Here is a 20,418-nt window from a genome sequence, read left to right as displayed (position 1 = left end):
CAGTTTTCTCCTCCCATTCCCATACATTAATGGAGATCTCAGGATTGAGGTCCTCAATCTTGCTAAATATGCGTGGACAAACAGGAGTGGGCATGGGAATTGCATTGAGATTGACTTGTTCCAAGTATAGCTTAAATTTTTCTGCCTGAAAGATTCGCTCAAGTTTTTGTGTATGACCATCTTTATATGCAAAGTAAGCACCTAAAGCCCCTTGCAAACATTTTTCAGAAGGCAAGCCTGTGTCCGGATCTATGAGATCTTTGTTATCAGGATTGATAGTGCACTTCTTATTTGCAAGTGCCTTAGGTGTAAGAATGTATGAGCCTCCTTCTGCTCGGCGATAAGTATACGTCTCAATAGTTAATATATCTATACTAACAATTTTCCAACCAGACCCTCCTTTCATAAATTTGACAATTTTATCCGTGATATCTACTGCTGATTTTGTTAAATGATCATCTATATCATTCTTTAAAAGAAGTACACGCATGACTCCTCTATGATAAACTTGCTTATATGTTCCACTATTATCTGTATATGTAGCCAATATAGTGATAGCTGATTTGATTTGCCCCTTTTCTTCAAGTTCCCTCTCAAGAATTTCTGTTATTTTCTGGCGGGTATCAGCTATTATACTTGGAAAATATGGTATATCTCTAACATTTGGTTTAAGATCAGCTTGCCATACTGTCTTATGTTTTAGAGATTTATGTGGACGTGCAGGATCATGACCTCTTTTTACAAATTGAATATCACACCATCTTCCTCTATAATCTCCTTGCATATAAGCAAACCATTCATTATCTGTTTGTGGAACTCTTCTTTTTCGTGGAGTATATTGATTGTAATCACCAGGTCCTGCTAACCATTTTGCTAGTTCATCAATTGTTAAGTTAGGAGTTTTCTCTGTATGAGCTGGGATAACTTCAGGTGTGGGATCCTGGAGTTGCTCCGGTTGTGGTTGCAATTGTACAATCTCAGGTGTGGGATCCTGGAATTGCTCTGGTTGTGGTTGCAATTGTACAATCTCAGGTGTGGGATCCTGAGGGTTAGCTGTAGACTTGCATAGAAACTTTCTATTTTGATGCCCACGAAGCTTTTGTGGAGTTGCAAAAGTCTTTCCACATCTATCACAAGTTCGATTGCTTGTTGCCATACTGGTTGTGTACTAATAACCTAAAAATTTTTTTCTTCAATTAATAAATTCTAAAATGTTTCCCATCTTATTACTATCAAAATCGGTATGAAAATAGGCTTCGTCAAAGAATCAGAGCAATTTATGATTAGGGTTAAATTTTGGTTAGACTTTTGGTTAGACCTGTTGTCCCAGATTTTTCGTATTGCAGGGGGAGCTTTACAATATGTCTAGTTGACTACCTGCTGTATATTTTTTGGTTAGACCTCGGTCAGATTTTTGGTTAGACTTTTGGTTAGACCTGTTGTCCCAGATTTTTTCGTATTGCAGAAAAAGCTTTACAATATGTCTAGTTACCTTCCTGCTATACATTTTTTGGTTAGACCTGGGTTGGATTTTTGGTTAGACTTCACTGTCCCAGATTTTTTCGTATAGGAGGAAAAGCTTTAAAACATATCTAGTTGCCTTCCTGCTATACATTTTTGGTTAGACCTGGGTCAGATTTTTGGTTAGACTTCACTGTCCCAGATTTTTTTGTATAGCAGGGAAAGCTTTACAATATGTCTAGTTGCCTTCCTGCTATACATTTTTGGTTAGAGCATGAATGGCTTAAATCATCGAATGAATCCCTTTTAGAGTATCATAAAAATAGTATGCCACAATGGATTGCTGAATCGTGCCATCAGTATTACAGACACTTCGTGTCCTTCATACCTTTCGGCACTTATAAAGGCAATCTGATATAGCATAAAATTATGATACCCTGGAATGGATCCATGCGTGGTAATAATGCCTAGGAATAAATGATGTTAATCTTATCTACAACGCTTGGGGGTTCTTTTTAGCTATCAAGTAATAACATATCAGGAATCAAGGTTAGGTGGTCTGGGGATAGAAAAACAGGTATAGTGTTATCATATCAGAAAACAAGCAGGTGTCTGGTCGGGGTATACTAAATTATGGTTAGACCTATGTGATAGCCGCTGTCCCAGAACCCCCAAGATTGTCCTACTATTTGAGGATCGACTTGATGGGTGACGATTTGCTAGTCGACTTATTGGTTTTGTCAATCGTCTCATTCAGATTACTTTCTTCTTCTGTTCTTCCCCGTTGACGATTAGATCCTTCGTCAGGTGTTTCTTCTTGAAACCTTTGCTGCTTTTGTTTGTTTGACTTGGTGAGTGATGATTTGCTAGTCGACTTATTGGTTTTGTCACTCGTCTCATTCAGATCACTTTCTTCTTCCGCTCTTCCCCGTTGACGATTAGATCCTTCGCTCGGTGTTTCTTCTTGAAATCTTTGCTGCTTTTGTTTGTTTGACTTGGTGGGTGACAATTTGCTAGTCGACTTATTGGTCTTGTCACTCGTCTCATTCAGATTACTTTCTTCTTCCGTTCTTCCCCGTTGACGATTAGATCCTTTGTCAGGTGTTTCTTCTTGAAACCTCTGTTGCTTTTGTTTGTTATTTTTTTTATTGTTTTTTTTATTATTGCTATTATTTGACATTTTATATTCACTCAATATTCGTTTAAAAAATCGAAGCGGGTTCAATATCGTCATATCGTCCTATTTATAAATTTAAAAATCATCAATTAATTAATAAGAAAATCGTTAGCGTTCTACTGCGTTGATTTCTCGATTGAAAAATCAACTATAAATTATAATTAAAAAAGACAAATAAATTAAAATTACGAAAATCATTAGCGTTCTACTGCATTGATTTCTCGAGGAAAATCAACTATAAATCATAATTAAAAAATCAAATAAATTAATTAATAAGAAAATCGTTAGCGTCTTATTGCGTTGATTTCTCGATTGAAAAATCAACTATAAATCATAATTAAAAAATCAAATAAATTAATTAATAAGAAAATCGTTAGCGTTCCTACTGCGTTGATTTCTCAATTGGAAAATCAACTATAAATCATAATTAAAAAAGACAAATAAATTAAAATTACGAAAATCGTTAGCGTTTACTGCGTTGATTTCTCGATTGAAAAATCAACTATAAATCATAATTAAAAAAGACAAATCAATTAATTAATAAGAAAATCGTTAGCGTTCTACTGCGTTGATTTCTTGATTGAAAAATCAACTATAAATTATAATTAAAAAAGACAAATAAATTAAAATTACAAAAATCATTAGCGTTCTACTGCGTTGATTTCTTGAGGAAAATCAACTATAAATCATAATTAAAAAATCAAATAAATTAATTAATAAGAAAATCGTTAGCGTTCTACTGTGTTGATTTCTCAATTGAAAAATCAACTATAAATCATAATTAAAAAATCAAATAAATTAATTAATAAGAAAATCGTTAGCGTCCTATTGCGTTGATTTCTCAATTGGAAAATCAACTATAAATCATAATTAAAAAGACAAATAAATTAAAATTACGAAAATTGTTAGCGTTCTACTACGTTAAAATTTGATATACTTTAATGCGGCAAGTTATACTTTGTCGAAATTTGCAGTAAAATCGAAAATATATTGTTATTATAGCAATACCACTTCGATTAATACAAAATTGTTACTTTTCAACTTTCGCTAAAATTTACAGTTTCTTTTGATAAGGTTTGTTTGGCATCCGAAAATGATAAAGGGATGATAAAGTGATTATCTTGTAAATAAAAGTTATTTTAAAATAAAATAAGCTTTTTATTTTAAAAATAAGCTTTTTATTGTAAAATAAGCTTAAATCATATTGCAATTTTTAAAAGTATATTAATTAGAAAATTCGCAAATTTATTATATAAAATTGCCAAATTTGCGAAAAAAAATATTAAATCCTAAAAAATTATTGAAATAATCATAGAAGCCAGGATTACATTAATTATACATACAAATTATACAAATTTTGTGTTATTCCAAATTTTATAAAAATCGGCCTTTTAACAAATTTGGATTTTGCCAAACTTATTAAACTTATTCAAACACTAAACAAATGAGCAGAAAAAAGTCAGTCTCTAGTATACTTGAAGATCTTGATGATGAAGAATCACTTTCAAATCAGCCATCTTCTACTCGTAGAAATAGATCAATTTCTGGTATAATAAACGAAGAAATAGTATCTTCTGCTAGACCAACAAGTAATAAAAGAAAACTAGTAGTTTGTAATTGTCCTGATTGTGATGGCAACTTGGTGGATTCTCGCACAAAAGAAATTCACGATTCTAGACATCAAGAATACCAAGATTCGCAAGGTACAATTTCGTCTCAAGTTCGTCAACTTGAAATATGTGAAACATCAATACCCGCTTCAGCTGGACGAATGATTGACGAATCTATTAGACAAGAATCGGAAAAATCAGATAACAGTAATCAAGATGATGTTGATGATGAACATCAAGATGTCGAATTTAACTTCTTACCTCGACAACGTGCAAGAAAGTATACAAATCGTCCGGAAATTTTAGAAGATCCAGAAGATTCATCATCATCCAAATATACTACAGAGGAAGATATCTACAGTGATACATTGTCTATAGGCAGTGAATCAGATAATGATCCAATTTCTGGAATTTCTGAAATTTTTGAAGACTATTCACTACCTAGTTATGAACCATTTCAAACCCCACCATATTTAGAATCGAATTATAATCGATTTTTATGGATTTTACTTTGGATAATGAACTTTCGAACAAGATTCAATATTGCAGAGACAGCTACTGAGACTCTAATAAAATTTATGAAATTGGCCCTGTGCGAGTTCAGTAGTGACGATTTTAATGATTTCCCAGATTCGCTTTACTTAACAAGAAAGAAGCTTGGATTAAATGACCAATTTCATAGTTTTGTACCTGTCCGAAATGTCACAAATTGTATAAAAAAGAGGAAGTGGTAGATTTCAAACAAGAGGACAATCCTGCTATAATGAAATGTCAACACATAGAATTTCCCAATTCTTCAGTTCGCAGATCACGTCTTTGCAATACGGCATTGTCTGAAAAAATTAGCGCATTGACAAATTGAACAATAATACGACCTAATTTAATGTATCTGTTTGCTGGAATCAATCAACAACTTGCCACTATGTTTTGTCGGCCTGGGTTTGAAAATTCTCTCCGACATTGGGCTAATCGGTCGAATTTTGATAATATTTTGACCGATATATATGATGGGTAAGTGTGGAAGAATTTTAAAGAATCGGACAATGAAGATTTGCCAAATTTTTTCAGAAGCGAAGTGGCCGATTCTCATCTTGGCTTGATGCTGAATCTTGATTAGTTTCAGCCATATTATAGTACCATTTATAGTATCGGTGTCATATATGCCGCTATATGCAATTTGCCACGCGATATCCGATTTAGACGTAAAAATTTATTGACTCTCGGCATTTTACCTGGGCCAAAGGAGGTCAGCCTACATAAAGTGAACCACTATTTAGCACCAATAGTTAACGAATTGGAAACACTCTAGGCTGGGTTAACACTAAATCGTACTTATGAATGCGAAAATGGAAAGAGAGTTCGTGGCGCTTTAATCTTAGTATCATATGACATTCCCGCTGCAAGAAAAATTTGCGGTCATGTTTCTGCCTTAGTTTCATGTCACAGGTGTGAGAAAAAAGCAAATTATGAAAATGGGCAGCATAATTTTGCTGGAATGGATGATGTAGGGTATTCTGCTCGAGATTTGAATGAGCACCGGCAAAACGCATTAGGTTGGTGAAGATGCAACTTAGACACTGCTAGAAAGCGCTTCGTCAAAGAAACTGGCATTAGATGGTCCGAATTGTTGCGTCTATCATATTTCGACCCTATTAGATTTATTACAGTCAATCCAATGCATTGCTTATTTCTAGGCATTGCGAAGTGGATAGTAAAACGAATTTGGATCGATGGGGGTATTTTGACACCAAATTCTTTGAACAAAATTCAGAAAAAGATGGACGAGTTTCAGATACCATCCGATTTAGGTCGAATTCCAGGAAAAATTCATAGTGGAGAGGGATTCACCAATTTTACGGCCGATCAGTGGCGAATATTCTTTACAATTTATTCAACTGTATCACTTTGGGAACACCTTTCAGACGTAGATAGAAGAATCCTGAATCATTTTGTCAGGGTTTGTTCGATTTTGGTAAATCAGATTCTAGAATCTAATTTGGTGAATGAAGCCCATAGAAGTCTTATCGAAATAGTCAAGCTCATTGAGAATCACCATGGCAGAGATAAGATCACACCGAATCTTCATCTTTTTCTGCATTTGCGTGATTGCTCATCTGATTATGGACCATTATATGCATTCTGGTGTTTCTCTTTCGAACGTATGAACGGTATTTTAGGTAAATATCCGTTAACGATTTTTTAACGATTTTAACGATTTCAATATTAGCTTATAATTTATTGATTTCGCACTTTTAGGTTCGTTACCAAACAGCAACAGGAAAATTGAGTCTGAACTTATGCATCGATTAATGTTTGATAAACAAATCGAAAATATCATAAGTTCAGGTATCGAAGTAAAAGGTCTTAAATTGCTAAACAGTCAGCGTACTATCAGGTCCCTTTCAGTTACTGATGAATTTTCGTCAGATGAGATGCATCGATTTTGGCTGAATTTACAAAATATTAAAGATTCACAGATTTCTGGCAAAGAAGGCTTCCCAGGTGAATTTCTTAAGCCGGTATCTCATAATATACTACTTTCAAGTGAAATGTTAAATTTAATGGTCGAATATTACAATGCGACTTACGAATCATTTGGATTTCGGAGGCCTCTTGTAAAAGGTTTAGATAACGATATAATAATTAGGGTCAAAATTAACCAATTCGGAAGGTGTCAGATTGGTTCAGAAGTCTTTGGATCGTCATTATTGTTAAGACATGTAAAAAGTTCGTACGTTTTAGCGAAATTTATTACGGATGATGAAGATGTCGACACCTACCCAGGTCAAATTCAGTATTATTTTACTCACGTAGTAGACTTTCCGGATGGTCCTGTCGAACATTTTCTAGCATACGTTCGTTGGTATAAACACGCAAATTCAACCAATATTCGATACGATTTCAGCAGTGATGAAATTTGTAATGTTGAGTTGTGGAATACCGAATTTTATCCAATAAGTCGTGATTGTATAATACCTGTGCATCATATTTTAGGTAGATTTGTACCAGTAAGTTACCAAATCTCAAACCGGCAAAATGCAAGAGAGTATTTAGCCGTAAATCCAATTAGTAGAAAATACCAATTATAAACTTATAAGTTTTAGACATAAATTTATAATAAATTGAGTAATTGACTATAAATTTGGTGTTGATTTTTCCAAATTTCTGAATTTTAATGACAAATCATGTTTTTCAAAAGTTAATTTTGATGACTTTTTTTGTATCAATCAGCCGTCAATCAAATATAATGATTTTTTGCCGAATTTTTATCAAATTTTTATTGAATTTTTATTGAATTATCAATTTTCCATAAATCAGAAGTACATATTTGAATATTGGGTAAATTTTAGGTTAATTTGTCATTTTGTCAGATTTTTTTTTGATTTCAACCAGCATCAATCAGCCGTCAATCAAATATAATGATTTTTTGCCAAATTTTTATTGAATTTTTATTGAATTTTTATTGAATTGTCAATTTTCCATAAATTGGAAGTACATATTTGAATATTGGGCAAATTTTAGGTTGATTTGTCATTTTGTCAGATTTTTTTTGATTTCAACCAGCATCAATCAGCCGTCAATCAAATATAATGATTTTTTGCCAAATTTTTATCAAATTTTTATTGAATTTTTATTGAATTGTCAATTTTCCATAAATTGGAAGTACATATTTGAATATTGGGCAAATTTTAGGTTGATTTGTCATTTTGTCAGATTTTTTTTTTTGATTTCAACCAGCATCAATCAGCCGTCAATCAAATATAATGATTTTTTGCCAAATTTTTATTGAATTTTTATTGAATTTTTATTGAATTGTCAATTTTCCATAAATTGGAAGTACATATTTGAATATTAGGCAAATTTTAGGTTGATTTGCCATTTGTCTGATTTTTTTTTTGATTTCAACTAGCATCAATCAGCCGTCAATCAAATATGATGATTTTTTTCTGGATTTTCATTAAATTGTCCGATTGGCATCAATCAGATGTGCCGATTTGTAATGTTAGTCGATTTTGGTCTGATTTTTAGCTGATTTTCCATATGTCCGATTTTTTTGATTTCGACCAGTGTAATGTTAGATTACTTATTATTAAATGTGGTTTTATTACATCAATAATAATTAATAAAATACATTTGAAAAATCTATATTAAATCTATCAAAAGTCTGAACTACTACCAAAATAAAAGAAAATGAAATGACGTTTCAATAAAAGAAATAGTTCGTTAATACACTTCTACCGACCACCTAAAAAAAGAAAAGTAACGAAATGTTAATAATCGATTCGTTAAAAAGAAATCTTTATTTTTTTAAAAAAAATATCCACCTTCAGAGATCTGATGTATAGATCGCCTAAAAAGAAAAGAAAAATAACGATTGTTTCGTCGTTAAAAAAAAATAATATAAAAATCGATATTCACCTTGAATTGTCTGGTCGCTTCCCTGGTCGATTATCTTCTTCTGTTTAACGGTCTTACGATAATATCATCCGATTCCATTTTAGTAAGATACTTTTACTCTCTCTCCATTGGTATCATAGGTCCATCTAAAAAAAGGATTAAAATAGAAGCGTTAATAAATTAATAAATGTTTCTTTAAAGAAATATTCTTATATTATAAAGTTAATTTTAAACGAATAAATTTTAAGTAAAAACTCCTACCGAGATTCCCATAAAAATTAAGAGAGACCGGTTCCTGTTGAAATTCTACGTGTATAGAGAGCTGATCATCTAAAAAAGAGAATAATAAAAAGATTAAAGAAAACGTTTTGATTAAACAATAACAAAGAATAAAAATAGCACTCCTTTATAGTGCATCAAAATATCCAAAGTATACAGTTTCAAAAATCTAATGCTGAACCCTTCAAGAAAATACGGCCTAACACACAAGTCGAAAAGTGAAAAATCAGGCACCAATCGGTCACCAATCAGGTAGCTGATTGGTGACTGATTGGTGACTGATTGGTGCCTGATTGGCATTTTCGCCAAATACCGTCACCAATCAGGCAGTTTGCTAACTTTTGATCCAGTGATCAGAAAAGGATGAAATATAGCTCATTGGAATCGTCTCAACAAGACGAATCTAATGGTAGTAAAATCGCATCTTTAGGATTAATAGTTAATAAAAAATTAAATAAAATATAAATGATACATTTTCATTTTTATATTTTACTTAATTTCTCATCAAGTATTAATCCTAGAGATGCGATTTTACTACCATTAGATTCGTCTTGTTGAGACGATTCCAATGAGCTATATTTCATCCTTTTCTGATCACTGGATCAAAAGTTAGCAAACTGCCTGATTGGTGACGGTATTTGGCGAAAATGCCAATCAGGCACCAATCAGTCACCAATCAGGTACCTGATTGGTGACCGATTGGTGACTGATTGATGCCTGATTTTTCACTTTTCGACCTGTGATATTTGCGTCACCCTTAACGTAATCCATTCTGTATATATTTTAGTATTTTCATAATGAAGATGCGATTCAAGTCAAGGATATGATAATCATTTCTCAAAAGAAGTGAAACGTTAACGTTTCTTTTTTTTTAAAAAAAAAAAGTGGGTTGAAGTTATAATTTCGAAACTTAAAATTATTGATTTTTGATTCTAATACTCTGTTTTTGCTAGATGTTGCATCCCATCTTAGTCAAATTAAATATTGGATTCAAAGTAAAGTTTAAAATAGAAACATACTGTTTTGTTTTGGAATAATAACAATTGTCACCGAATTTTTATATAGACATTTTATTCACATTTGTTTTCAGTACAATAGACTTAAGTTCATTAACTGAACCGTGTTCTTGTTGTCAAAGTGGTAATGATGCGCGTGTGTGTGTCTACTCCAATCTAGACTTCACAGACAGTGAAGGCTTTTAATGGTAGTACCTTTATAGCATTATATTATATGATTTATAAATTCAAAATGATCAACATTTCCACGCTTTTAAAATTTTAGACTAAAAATAGAATGATTAACAATCCATGGAAATCCATGCTTTGGGTCAATTTGAAACAACCATTACATTTTAAAAATAAATAAAATATGAAAAACAAAATTTACTTTTTCAATTAAAGTATTGTAAGACAATGATTAAATCAACACTTTGGGTTTAATACATCAATTGATAAAATAACTCTTTTTAAAGTTTCCTGAAACTAAATCGATACTTTTTGATGATGATCAAATGTGTAATGTGTTTAGTTCATCGAGCCATGCATAAATTTCTATTATGATCACTGATTGATGATTACTTTATGTTTTATAAAAAATTGTCTTAGGCAAGCATAACAACAGGCATATAATAATATTGCTGATACAACCAATATTGCGATTATTACTAAATAACAGTAATTTTCGCAGTTTATCTTTACTTTGCTATAGTGTGTTAATGCCTCACTGAAGGGTAAAAAAGAAAAAGGAAGCAGTATGATTGATAAATTATTCATTTTATTTGAGTGCTATACGTAACTAGCAAATGTTTTTATATAACCGATTATGTCATTGCAGAAACTTCATATTTTTAAACAACGTTGATACTGCGCCAAAATCACGTGATTCGTCCGTCGTTTTGTGCGTCGTTATTGAACGTCATACAACACGTTGCAAAAGTGAGAAAATGTATCGCCACTACGCTTTTTTAATTTACCATAAAACGATTTCACTGCACCTATTTTACTACTGTAAACATATAGTCAAAACGTAGTAATTTATTTTTTACAACGTTGTAAACACACTTTATTTGCATATATATTTAATAAAGCAAACAATGTTATATATTACATATTACGCTAGCTAACTATTAAATTATTCATTATTAAGTATTGATAATATAATTCTTTATATAAAATGTATAAAAGTATCTGAAAATAAAATTATTTGATAAACATGTTTTACTATAGTAATTTGAAAAAATCCAAAAAAAATGAAACTTTTCCTTAAAACGAAATAATCCCATGAACTCCAAAAAACAATCTGTCCGCCGAGATCTAAGAAAAAAATAAAAGAAACATTAAATGTTTCTAATTAAAGAAAACAAAAAAAAGTTAAGTTTCGCGTAGAAATTTACCGTCTCCAATCTCCAGGTACCCAATCAAAGCCCTTCTATAATACAAAAAAAAAGTGGATGTTTCCAATACTAAGAAAAAGGTAAATTCCATTACGAAACTTACCATTTCAAGATTCCAATACCCTATTCTGCTATTCGAAACTTTACAGAACCTATAAGTAAAACAAGTAAAATAACTTTTCGTGATGAGGGAGCACTTTAAATTCTTGTATTCGCAGTATCAAAGTCAAATTTTCATTTTGATTCATTATATGCCAATAGTAATACAATTCCTGTCAAAAATAGTTCCCACTGAAGTCTCACATGTCAAAAGGTCTGGACATCTGAAAGAGAAGTATTGAGACATAAACCTAAAAAAAGAAAAGAACATGACTGTTTAAAAAAAGAAAAAAGAAGATGAAACGTTAGTTAAACGTTTCGTTAAATAAAAATAAAAAAATTTAATTCGAAAGAACTTAAAAGGAAAAAATCTAACCTTTGAAAATTTCACACATCCAAAGACCTGACCTGTCTAAAAACAAAGAAAAAAAATGAAACAATAGTTAACATCTTATCAAAATAAAAAAATTTAATTCAGAAGAATTTAATAAAGTAAAAAGAAATCAACCATTGGAAATTTCATGCGTCCAAAGGCCTGATCGTCTAAAAAAAGAAAGAAACAAGAAAATAAAATTTTAGTTAACCAACAGTCAACGTTTTGTCAAATAAAAAAAAATGAAAGAAAAAAAAATTTAACTTACCACAAGAAATACAAAAGAACCGCCTAAAAAGAGAAAGAAATGAATTGTTAAGAACCATTTGTTAAAAGATGGAAGAAATAAATAAGAAACTTTACCAAAATGTCTTCCAAAATAACTTGAAAGAACCATCTAAAGAAAGAAAAAAAAAGAAAAAATAAAGATGAAAAAAAAAGAAAAAAATCTTACTGGAATTCTGATATCCCTTCCTTTACCAATTTCTTCTTCATCGATTATAAATTCATCATATTTAAAATAACGAATATACTCATTCTCTAGCTTTTTTTCAATCCATTTTTTTACCGAAGTTATTTTGTCATTTAAGTTATAATATACTTGTTTTTTTTTTAAAAAAAAATCGTTACGAACTCTTAATTTTCATTGCATAATGCAATGATTTTTGTCTAATAAAGAAAAATATCAAAATGTTGCTAAATGTTCTGCTAAGATTTTTATTAGAGAGAGTGAAACAAGAGGAAGAGAAAAAGAGAGGAAGGGAAAGGGTGAGACTGTGAGAAAGGAAAAAAGTTTGTTAAAAAAACGTGGCTGATCTGTTAAAATTGTCACGTTAATCACGTGATACATAATTTCATATAAATAAGGGCTTTCCCCCGAAATTTGATTTTTTTTTTTCCTGCTTAACATAATTAGGGAATATAAAATAATAAAAAAAATGAATGGCATTCAGAAATATTCTAAGCAATTATTATTAAATTTTTTTCTTACATTAGCTGATACTTCGCATGACATAACAAAAAATGTCACAATTAACAATTGGAAATTTTTTGCATATCTCTAATTATTTTCCAAAAGAACAGTTTTTATCACATAATTTAAGTTTCAATCTATGCAATTAATAGTTAATACATCATGTAATAAAGTAAACACTAAAACATGTATACAAAACAGCATAAAATTTTTATTATTTTCTAATGCCACAATAAAAAATTATTCTTGATATAATGTAAGACTTTTGTTTATTAATACAAAAAATAATACATAAATCTGCTATGTGATGGTTTTATATTAATGCCCGCAGTTAAACATTATTTTTTATGTTGCATAAATATAAATATAATGACTATTCTACCTAGTGTTGGTCTCCATAAATAGTTGTAAGTCCAAAAATCAAGTAAATATAATGGTTGTAAATCAGAATTACCATCTTTTAGCTAACCACAATAGTGTAGTATTTACAGCCAATTTACAGCTTATGTTTATAATATTACAACTACTAAAGGTTGTAATTCGATATATAATAATCATTACTTACGGCAACCAACCTTAATTCTGCCACGAATTCAGCACCTCACTCGCTATATATACATCCTTCCCCTGAAAAGCAACTCCACAAATAACACATTGTTTGGTAAATTTAGGAAGATCAGAAAAGTAGCGTTTATTTTTTATTTGTTCCAATGCTTCATTAGCCTTATCCTGAAGTTTCTTCTTATTCTGTTTCTCATTTTTCAGTACCTTAAACTCCATAAACACTCCAGTCTTAAAATTCACTTTCTCTGTTGGTTCAATTTTTAAGTCAAATCGACCTGTACCAGCTTCTCTATTTGATATTAATTTATAACCACGGCAGTATGCTTGATTAAACAAGCCAATTATGAAGACATGATAATTGGTTTCCGCCATTTTATCCGTAACATCATAATAGGAAAGAGAATTCATAATAAATCTAGAGAATTGCTCCTTAAATTCTGAGAGCCTACATTGCAACAGCAAACTTAGCATTGAATCCAATTCAAATGAATTGCAATTTGTCAGCCATTCCTGCCATTCTGTAGAAACTTCCATGTTTGGAATGCATAGATTGTCATTTTTATCTTTGGTGAGATAACCCGCATAGTAGAGTAAGGTCCAAAGTACATTGTCTATATTTGATTTTTGAGCTAGCACATTATAGTCCATATCTTCCATAATCCTTACATTGATTGCACAACCCTTGAGTAACATTGATGTATTATTTTTAAAATCTTCAGTTGAGTTCCAAAGCAAATCCTTAATCGTTTTAGTACCTCCTGTTATGTCGCAGGAAACCATGTTATAAAATAATTCTAACAGAAGCTAATCAATGCAAGGCTTACCTGTGTCAATCCAATGTGCCTTCAAAGTTCCTTCATTAATAAAAGAAATTATTGACCATGGGTTGTACAAATTAAGACCATTTCCGGCCCGGTATCCATTGTACCATTGCCTGACCCCATCTAACTGATCTTCCTTACCATTATGTTGAAGGAGGATAAAGATTTCATCCTCAGTGAATCCGAAATAATTCGCAAATACTTCGTGGTGCATTGGGAACACTTGCAAATTATTAAGCCCTGATAAATATCCTGACTTAGCAACGCGAGAAACACCAACAAGGAGGGCCTTCTCCAAATTTTCATCATTGCCCTGCGTTGGCCAATCCAATCATTTGTAATCATTTGTTAGTCATCATTTGCAAGATTCTGTGAAGGCAGTCTAAGTGCTTACCTTGAGGAGTGCTCCAAACAGAGAAGCAAAAAAACCACAAGCTTCTTCGTAATATTGATGTTGATAAGCAACTTCAAGAGGGTGATCGTACTCATCAATCAGGACAATACACTTATTTCTGTGATAGTCTTTCAAGTACTTGGAGAGGTATAGAAGGGCATCTTCAGTGACACCATCCTTAAATTTACCGGAATTTATCCTATCAAAACGTGATTTATTTAGAATTTTTTGGCTGACTTGGTAATAAACATAATGATGATCGTTGTATAGAGTTGCCAACTGCTGACATAATCGGGCCCGCATACTTGACCAAGTTGAACAACTTTCGTAGCCCTGGCAAAGGGATGTAAGAAGCAGATCAACAAAACGGTTTGTAGTGTCAGTTTAGACGAGAAGCAGACAACACCATACCTTGAGAGATAGGAAGATAACTGGATACTTGCAAAAATATTTATTATAAACATCTGATCTTTCCATAATTTTTGTGTCTTTGAACAGTTCATAACGGTAATCTTTATTGTCAGGGTGGATGGGAATCGAAAAAAATTCCCTAAGCATAGTGAGGTTTATGGTTTTTCCAAATCGTCTTGGACGAACGACAAGAGAGACTATCCCCTTGCATTCAATGAACTCAGAAATAAGAAGTGTTTTGTCGATTATAGTGGAACCCCGATCCACAATCTCTTTAAAACTATCCAAGCCTACTAGAATTTTTTCGCCTGCAAAGAGAGTAGCGGTTCCATCTATGATAGTACCGAAAAAGGGATTAGTCTGATATGAAAATTTCTTGGTAAAGGTAGAGGGAAACATAATGAGGACAAATGCGCATACGCGTCATGATCTTTTGTTTTTTCGGCGAAGGCTCCCACGGTTGTTCTAGAAATAATGATCGATAAGAACGATTTTCGTAAATTATGAACTACACCAGTTCTTACTTCTTACGTTCTAATTCGGCCCCCTTTTGTACTGCTTTTAATTTGTTTTTCAAAAGTACATTTTCCTGACGTAAATCCATCCAAGGCTTCCGAGTTCTCAGGGTTCTTGAAAATGGCAAATGAAACAAATCAGATCTCGGTGACTGAAGACATTGAACTCGACGAGTAACGAAGTGAGTTGGGAAAACGGTCCTATGAAAAACCCGAGTAATTTTAGAAAAGGACATAATACAAAAAAATTTGTCAGTTATAATTTCTCCGAACCACAGTAACACCAGGACCCCGAAATATATATATAAGTCAGAGGACACAATGAAAATTTTTTACTAATAGCTGTACGCAAGGGTTTTTATTTGACACTTAACGCAAAAGTATCGGACTTGACCCTCCTCGTGGTGCTAAGTTGACCCGGTCAATTATGCATAACAAAAAATTGTATTTCTTGACCCGAAATGTGATAATCGATAATGTGATAAATCAAAAAATAAATTAATTAAACGTTTACTTGAACAAACTTTTAACAAATTTTAATTTCACAATTTTGACATTTTTGGCATGAAAGTATTTAAAATTATGCTTAGGCTTTTTATAATGAAAGGCTATGTATACAATTTTTTAAGTACAGAATACAACATTTACAACGAAACGTATAATTATATACTTTTTTTTTACATTTATAACGAAAACTTTATATTCTTTTGGGCAAGAATGCAACGTTTTTGTAAATTCCCACTATGTTAGGAACGCAAAATATAAAATTAAAGGCTTCGAAAAATAAGAAATAGATTTATTTCATTAAATGATGAGTAAAAGTAAGTTACAAGATTACTAAAAGTGCTTTTGAGAAAACGTGTTGTTATCAGAAAAGTTGTTATCAGGAGCTTGATTAAATGAATAAGAATAAGAATTGGATAACTCAATTTGATTATTGTAGGAAAATTGACCAAGATCATTTGGAATCGAAGGATAACTATAGGCCAATTGATCTTGAGGAATATTGAAAGAGGTATAATTACTATTAGGAATCGCATTAGTTGAAGAGAATGTAGATTGTGAATAAATTGAAGTAGGGAGCGAAGTATTGGTGTTTGTATAATAAGGAATATTATAAAGAGTAGGTTGAAGAGTTGGTTGTGAATTAAAAGATGGATTCAAATCAAATTTGATGTTATACGAAGCAGGTAAATTAACATCAGGTACGGATGGTCCCAAATTATTTTCATTATTCTTGTTATTTCCGTTATCCTTAGCATTTTCCTGCAATTAAGATATTAGTGAAACAGTAGATTGGTTTTTATAATTTAAAAAATAATGATTACCTTATATGTACGAATTTGTCTTCTAGTTCGTTTAGTTTTTCTTTGCTGAGTTGAAAAGGTTTCCTTATTTTCCTTATCTTCTTCTAAAATAGAATTACATAAAATTCGTGATGGTTTGCGCGGTTTAGCAGAAGGTTTCGGCGGAGCTCCAATAGCATTAAAATCACGCTTATTGTTTAATTCTGGACGAAAAGGATCTCTATTTAATTTCAATGGTTTATTATCTGACCAAAAGATCTTGGTGCCTATAAATTTTTTATAATAATTAATTTATATTTAAATATAAATAAAATATCATGAAAAGAAATGAATAAATATACCTTGAAGTTCAAATAATCTTAAAATTTCATTATAAGCCACATGAGTATCTCCTTCATAAATTAACTTGTTTTTATTTTCTGCAGAAATAACGCGTTCCTTATTCTTAAAATATGTCACCAATTGATTTTTAACTTCTTGCGAATAATCAAAAAGATTCTCTGCATTTAATGATTCTTTATATATTCTTGCTGCATGACAGTGCTTACACACATCCCGAAAAGACCCATTCCAAATATAATCTAGGCATATTAAACATTCTCCGCTAAAAATATTTGTTAAATAATATCCTTCTAGTTCAGGAACTACACTATAATGATTCTTTGCAAATTTTTGATAAAGTGGATACAACTTTTCAATAATATTATCATCCATTTTCACAAAACTTCCATCGTATGATGATTCTAATACATTTAATTGATTATGTTTTTTTACATAAAAATAATTGTTGTTATTTGATGATTTTACGTATCCCATCAAGAAATAGAGTCTACCCAAATTAAGTCGTCTTAACTTGTCTGAAGAAATATGTTTTGATTGGTTTTCCTTGTATGATAGTATTGATAGTGTCAAATTAAATAAATGCTAATTAATAAATTTAAAATTAATTATAATTTACTTACTTGCTCGATAGATTGAGCATCAAATAAAGTACTTAAACCAGCTTCAAAATTTGTTTCTCCAGACCTTTCAGTAATATTTTCTCTATTTAATTTTAGTCCATATAATCTTTCAACAAAATTTACAACAGTTTTAATTCCGCTATGATTTGTCTCAATTGATCGATTCATCCTCTCTGTGAAGTTATTAGTTGTCATTGGATTATCCTGTAAAGTTTGAGGAAGTCTTCCAGCATCGATAAAACCAAGTATCCACTCATCACTAATCCAATTATTATAAATATCATTTATAATTTTTTGTTTTACATTATTAGCCAAATCCATGAATTTCTTGTATTCAATAGCTAATTCTTCACATTGTTTGACACTTCTACTTCTTCCTACAATCTTGAACGCTATTGCTAATGGATAACTAAATTATTTTAAATAAAAATTATATAATTTTATTATTAAAAAAAAAAAATTTACAACAAAATTAAAATTACCGAATTGACAAGGAATATTCCATTGCGAAAAATTTTCTCCAATTGTTTTCATTATGTGGAACCAACAAAGTATCGATCCACGTAATAAACTTTGTATATCAATTCTCGATGGACGATGTTTGTCAATCATGGCTAGTGGATTCCATAATTGTATATTTGCACAATTACTAATCCTTTCAAACCCCTTTCCGGATGGTAAATCTTGGTAATACCATTCATGGTTACATTCACTACGACTACAGGAATATTTTGCTTGATTGCTTGAATAGCTAATCGAATAGTCCAATTATTTTCTTTGTTGCTTAAACCTATAATAAAATATTTAAATTTTAATACTTTTTTTTGTTGATATAAAAAAATAATGATATACAGATATACTAACCAAAAGCCAATGGTGTAGCACACCCTGTATTATTTTCAACTATCATTGTTAAGATTGGAGCATGATCATTATTTAGATCATATTTACCATCCAATCCTATGCAAAAATTTCCAAATTTTTGACCATTTTTTAACCATAAATCATTTGATAAAGTCAATTGATAATAGTGATCTGGATGATCTTCCGGTGCTAATGGATCCGGCTGCTGGTAATAAAGTACATAACCCTTTAATTTAAGAATTTCCGTAACTAAATAGTGTAAAATTGTCCAGCTTCCGGAATTTTCTTTTAGTCGTCTATCATCTCTTTTAATAAATCCCCGTAATTTAGTATCATTACAAATTTCACGTTGTTCATTTAACACATTTCGTAATGTTTCTTCATTTGCACCATTATAAGGTGCAAGTAATGTCATTTTAATTTCTTTTACTGTTTTATAATCAGATCTTCTATTTAAAATAATTTTATCCCGTATTTCTCTTGTAAGGTTCAGTTTGGAACTATTAGGAATATGAGTATTTAATGCATTTGCTGGTAAATGAGATCCAATTATTTTAATACGTAGTGGTTTGCTTGTTTTTAACCATGATAATTTAGATTCTGATATAACACGCACTTTGCAAAGATGCATATCATGACTGTTTTTAATATTATTTGGAAAATTACGATTTGCACAATTCTCTTTACAACTACCAATATTTCCGCATTCCCTCTGACAGCTATTCCCCCCAGCACAATACATAGTCCAGGACCAACATAACCTGTCCTTTCTTTTACCAGCTTCAATCTCTTTAACATACTCTTCTCCCATAGGTGTTAGATGTACAATGTCATCTATTCTATTAGTAGATTTAGTTTCTCCTTTATTGGTTCTCCATTCAATATAATCTACAGCTCCCTCAACACGATCAACAGTTATAATATTTTCTTTAATAAGTTCTGGAGTTTTTTTTCTACTTTGGCATTTTAATTTGATATTTTTTAGTAAAGGATGTTTGGAAATGTACCATTCAGCGACACGCCCAAAGGGTACATTAACAGTTTCATCATCATTATATTTTATTAAATCATCATTCATATTTAGATAATTTCTAGGAAAAAAGAGAAAAAAATAGAGTTTCGCATTACAAAAATGATAAAAAATAAAGTTTTAATAAAAGATAAAGTTTTGCGTCACAAAAAGATAAAAAAAAAATAAAGTTTTGAGTCATAAACAAGATAAGAAATAAAGTTTAATGTAACAAAAAATAAAAAGGAAGTTTCGCGTAATAAGAAAGTTTCGCGTTAATAAAAAAGATTAAAAAATCTTGTGTTACAAAAAAAAAAGAAATTGAGCAGTCATCGGGCTGGATGTGGGTCTCGCTACCGCTCCACCCACCTCGGCCTCATGGCCTTGCAGTACCTACATGGCCCCTACGGGGCTCATATCTGTCACCATCTGTCATAAACATCTGTCATATAATAATATACTAAAAAACGATAAAATAAGGAAAAAGAGAGAAAAATAAGAGAGAATCAGAGGGGTATGACAGATATGACAGATATGACAGATGTTTCAGAAATATCGGAAGAGGATAATCCCCAGAAAAAAGTTTTGATTTTACCCCCAGATCTGTCATTCTGTCATAAATCTGTCATATGATCAGGATTCAGTCTATTTATCTGTCGGAAGCAGTGAGACAGCAAACCCAGTAAATTAACAGGTAGATTAACAGGTAAGCCCCTAGAAGGTCTATAGAGCCAGTAAGACTAACCCCGTTCAGCCCCCGTCAGAAAAAATAAGTAATTGAACAATGGGTATACCAAGACGATTCAGAT

At 31.3% G+C, this 20,418-nt stretch overlaps 4 protein-coding genes across 5 annotated transcripts; all 4 read right to left on the bottom strand.

The window, feature by feature from the left end:
• Positions 1-2,146: 2,146 nt before the first annotated feature.
• On the bottom strand, positions 2,147-2,641 carry OCT59_026846 (uncharacterized protein; the record flags this gene model as incomplete). Its single annotated transcript, XM_066136530.1, has 1 exon — positions 2,147-2,641. The coding sequence occupies one exon, from the start codon at positions 2,639-2,641 to the stop codon at positions 2,147-2,149; it is 495 nt and encodes a 164-aa protein (XP_065993009.1).
• Positions 2,642-10,967: 8,326 nt separating this feature from the next.
• OCT59_026845 (uncharacterized protein) lies at positions 10,968-12,804 on the bottom strand (the record flags this gene model as incomplete). Of its 2 annotated transcripts, XM_066136528.1 has the most annotated exons (10): positions 10,968-11,237; positions 11,318-11,352; positions 11,421-11,469; positions 11,621-11,667; positions 11,793-11,828; positions 11,925-11,959; positions 12,058-12,080; positions 12,153-12,186; positions 12,270-12,333; positions 12,781-12,804. In XM_066136528.1, 10 exons carry the CDS (start codon positions 12,802-12,804, stop codon positions 11,066-11,068), a joined length of 519 nt encoding a protein of 172 aa, XP_065993007.1. The 2 variants fall into 2 exon arrangements, with proteins under 2 accessions (XP_065993007.1, XP_065993008.1); XM_066136529.1 differs by lacking the exons at positions 10,968-11,237; positions 11,318-11,352 and adding an exon at positions 11,238-11,270.
• A 199-nt stretch (positions 12,805-13,003) lies between these two features.
• Positions 13,004-15,885, bottom strand: OCT59_026844 (uncharacterized protein). The gene is made up of 7 exons (XM_066136527.1): positions 15,842-15,885; positions 15,484-15,668; positions 15,373-15,417; positions 14,953-15,284; positions 14,542-14,874; positions 14,151-14,460; positions 13,004-14,084 (listed from the first exon to the last, which is right to left on the bottom strand). Exons 2-7 carry the CDS (start codon positions 15,554-15,556, stop codon positions 13,339-13,341), a joined length of 1,839 nt encoding a protein of 612 aa, XP_065993006.1. The 5' UTR covers positions 15,557-15,668; positions 15,842-15,885; the 3' UTR covers positions 13,004-13,338.
• Positions 15,886-16,229: 344 nt separating this feature from the next.
• OCT59_026843 (uncharacterized protein) lies at positions 16,230-19,678 on the bottom strand (the record flags this gene model as incomplete). Its single annotated transcript, XM_066136526.1, has 7 exons — positions 16,230-16,733; positions 16,796-17,040; positions 17,116-17,659; positions 17,737-18,145; positions 18,219-18,307; positions 18,387-18,526; positions 18,601-19,678. The coding sequence occupies 7 exons, from the start codon at positions 19,676-19,678 to the stop codon at positions 16,305-16,307; spliced, it is 2,934 nt and encodes a 977-aa protein (XP_065993005.1). The 3' UTR covers positions 16,230-16,304.
• Between the last annotated feature and the right edge of the window lie 740 nt (positions 19,679-20,418).

The sequence above is a fragment of the Rhizophagus irregularis genome, chromosome 7 (genome assembly GCF_026210795.1).
Source record: "Rhizophagus irregularis chromosome 7, complete sequence".
In the NCBI taxonomy this organism is placed as follows: domain Eukaryota; kingdom Fungi; phylum Glomeromycota; class Glomeromycetes; order Glomerales; family Glomeraceae; genus Rhizophagus; species Rhizophagus irregularis.
The sequence above is the reverse complement of the archived record's forward strand: the minus strand, read 5'-3'. Positions and strand labels throughout refer to the sequence as shown.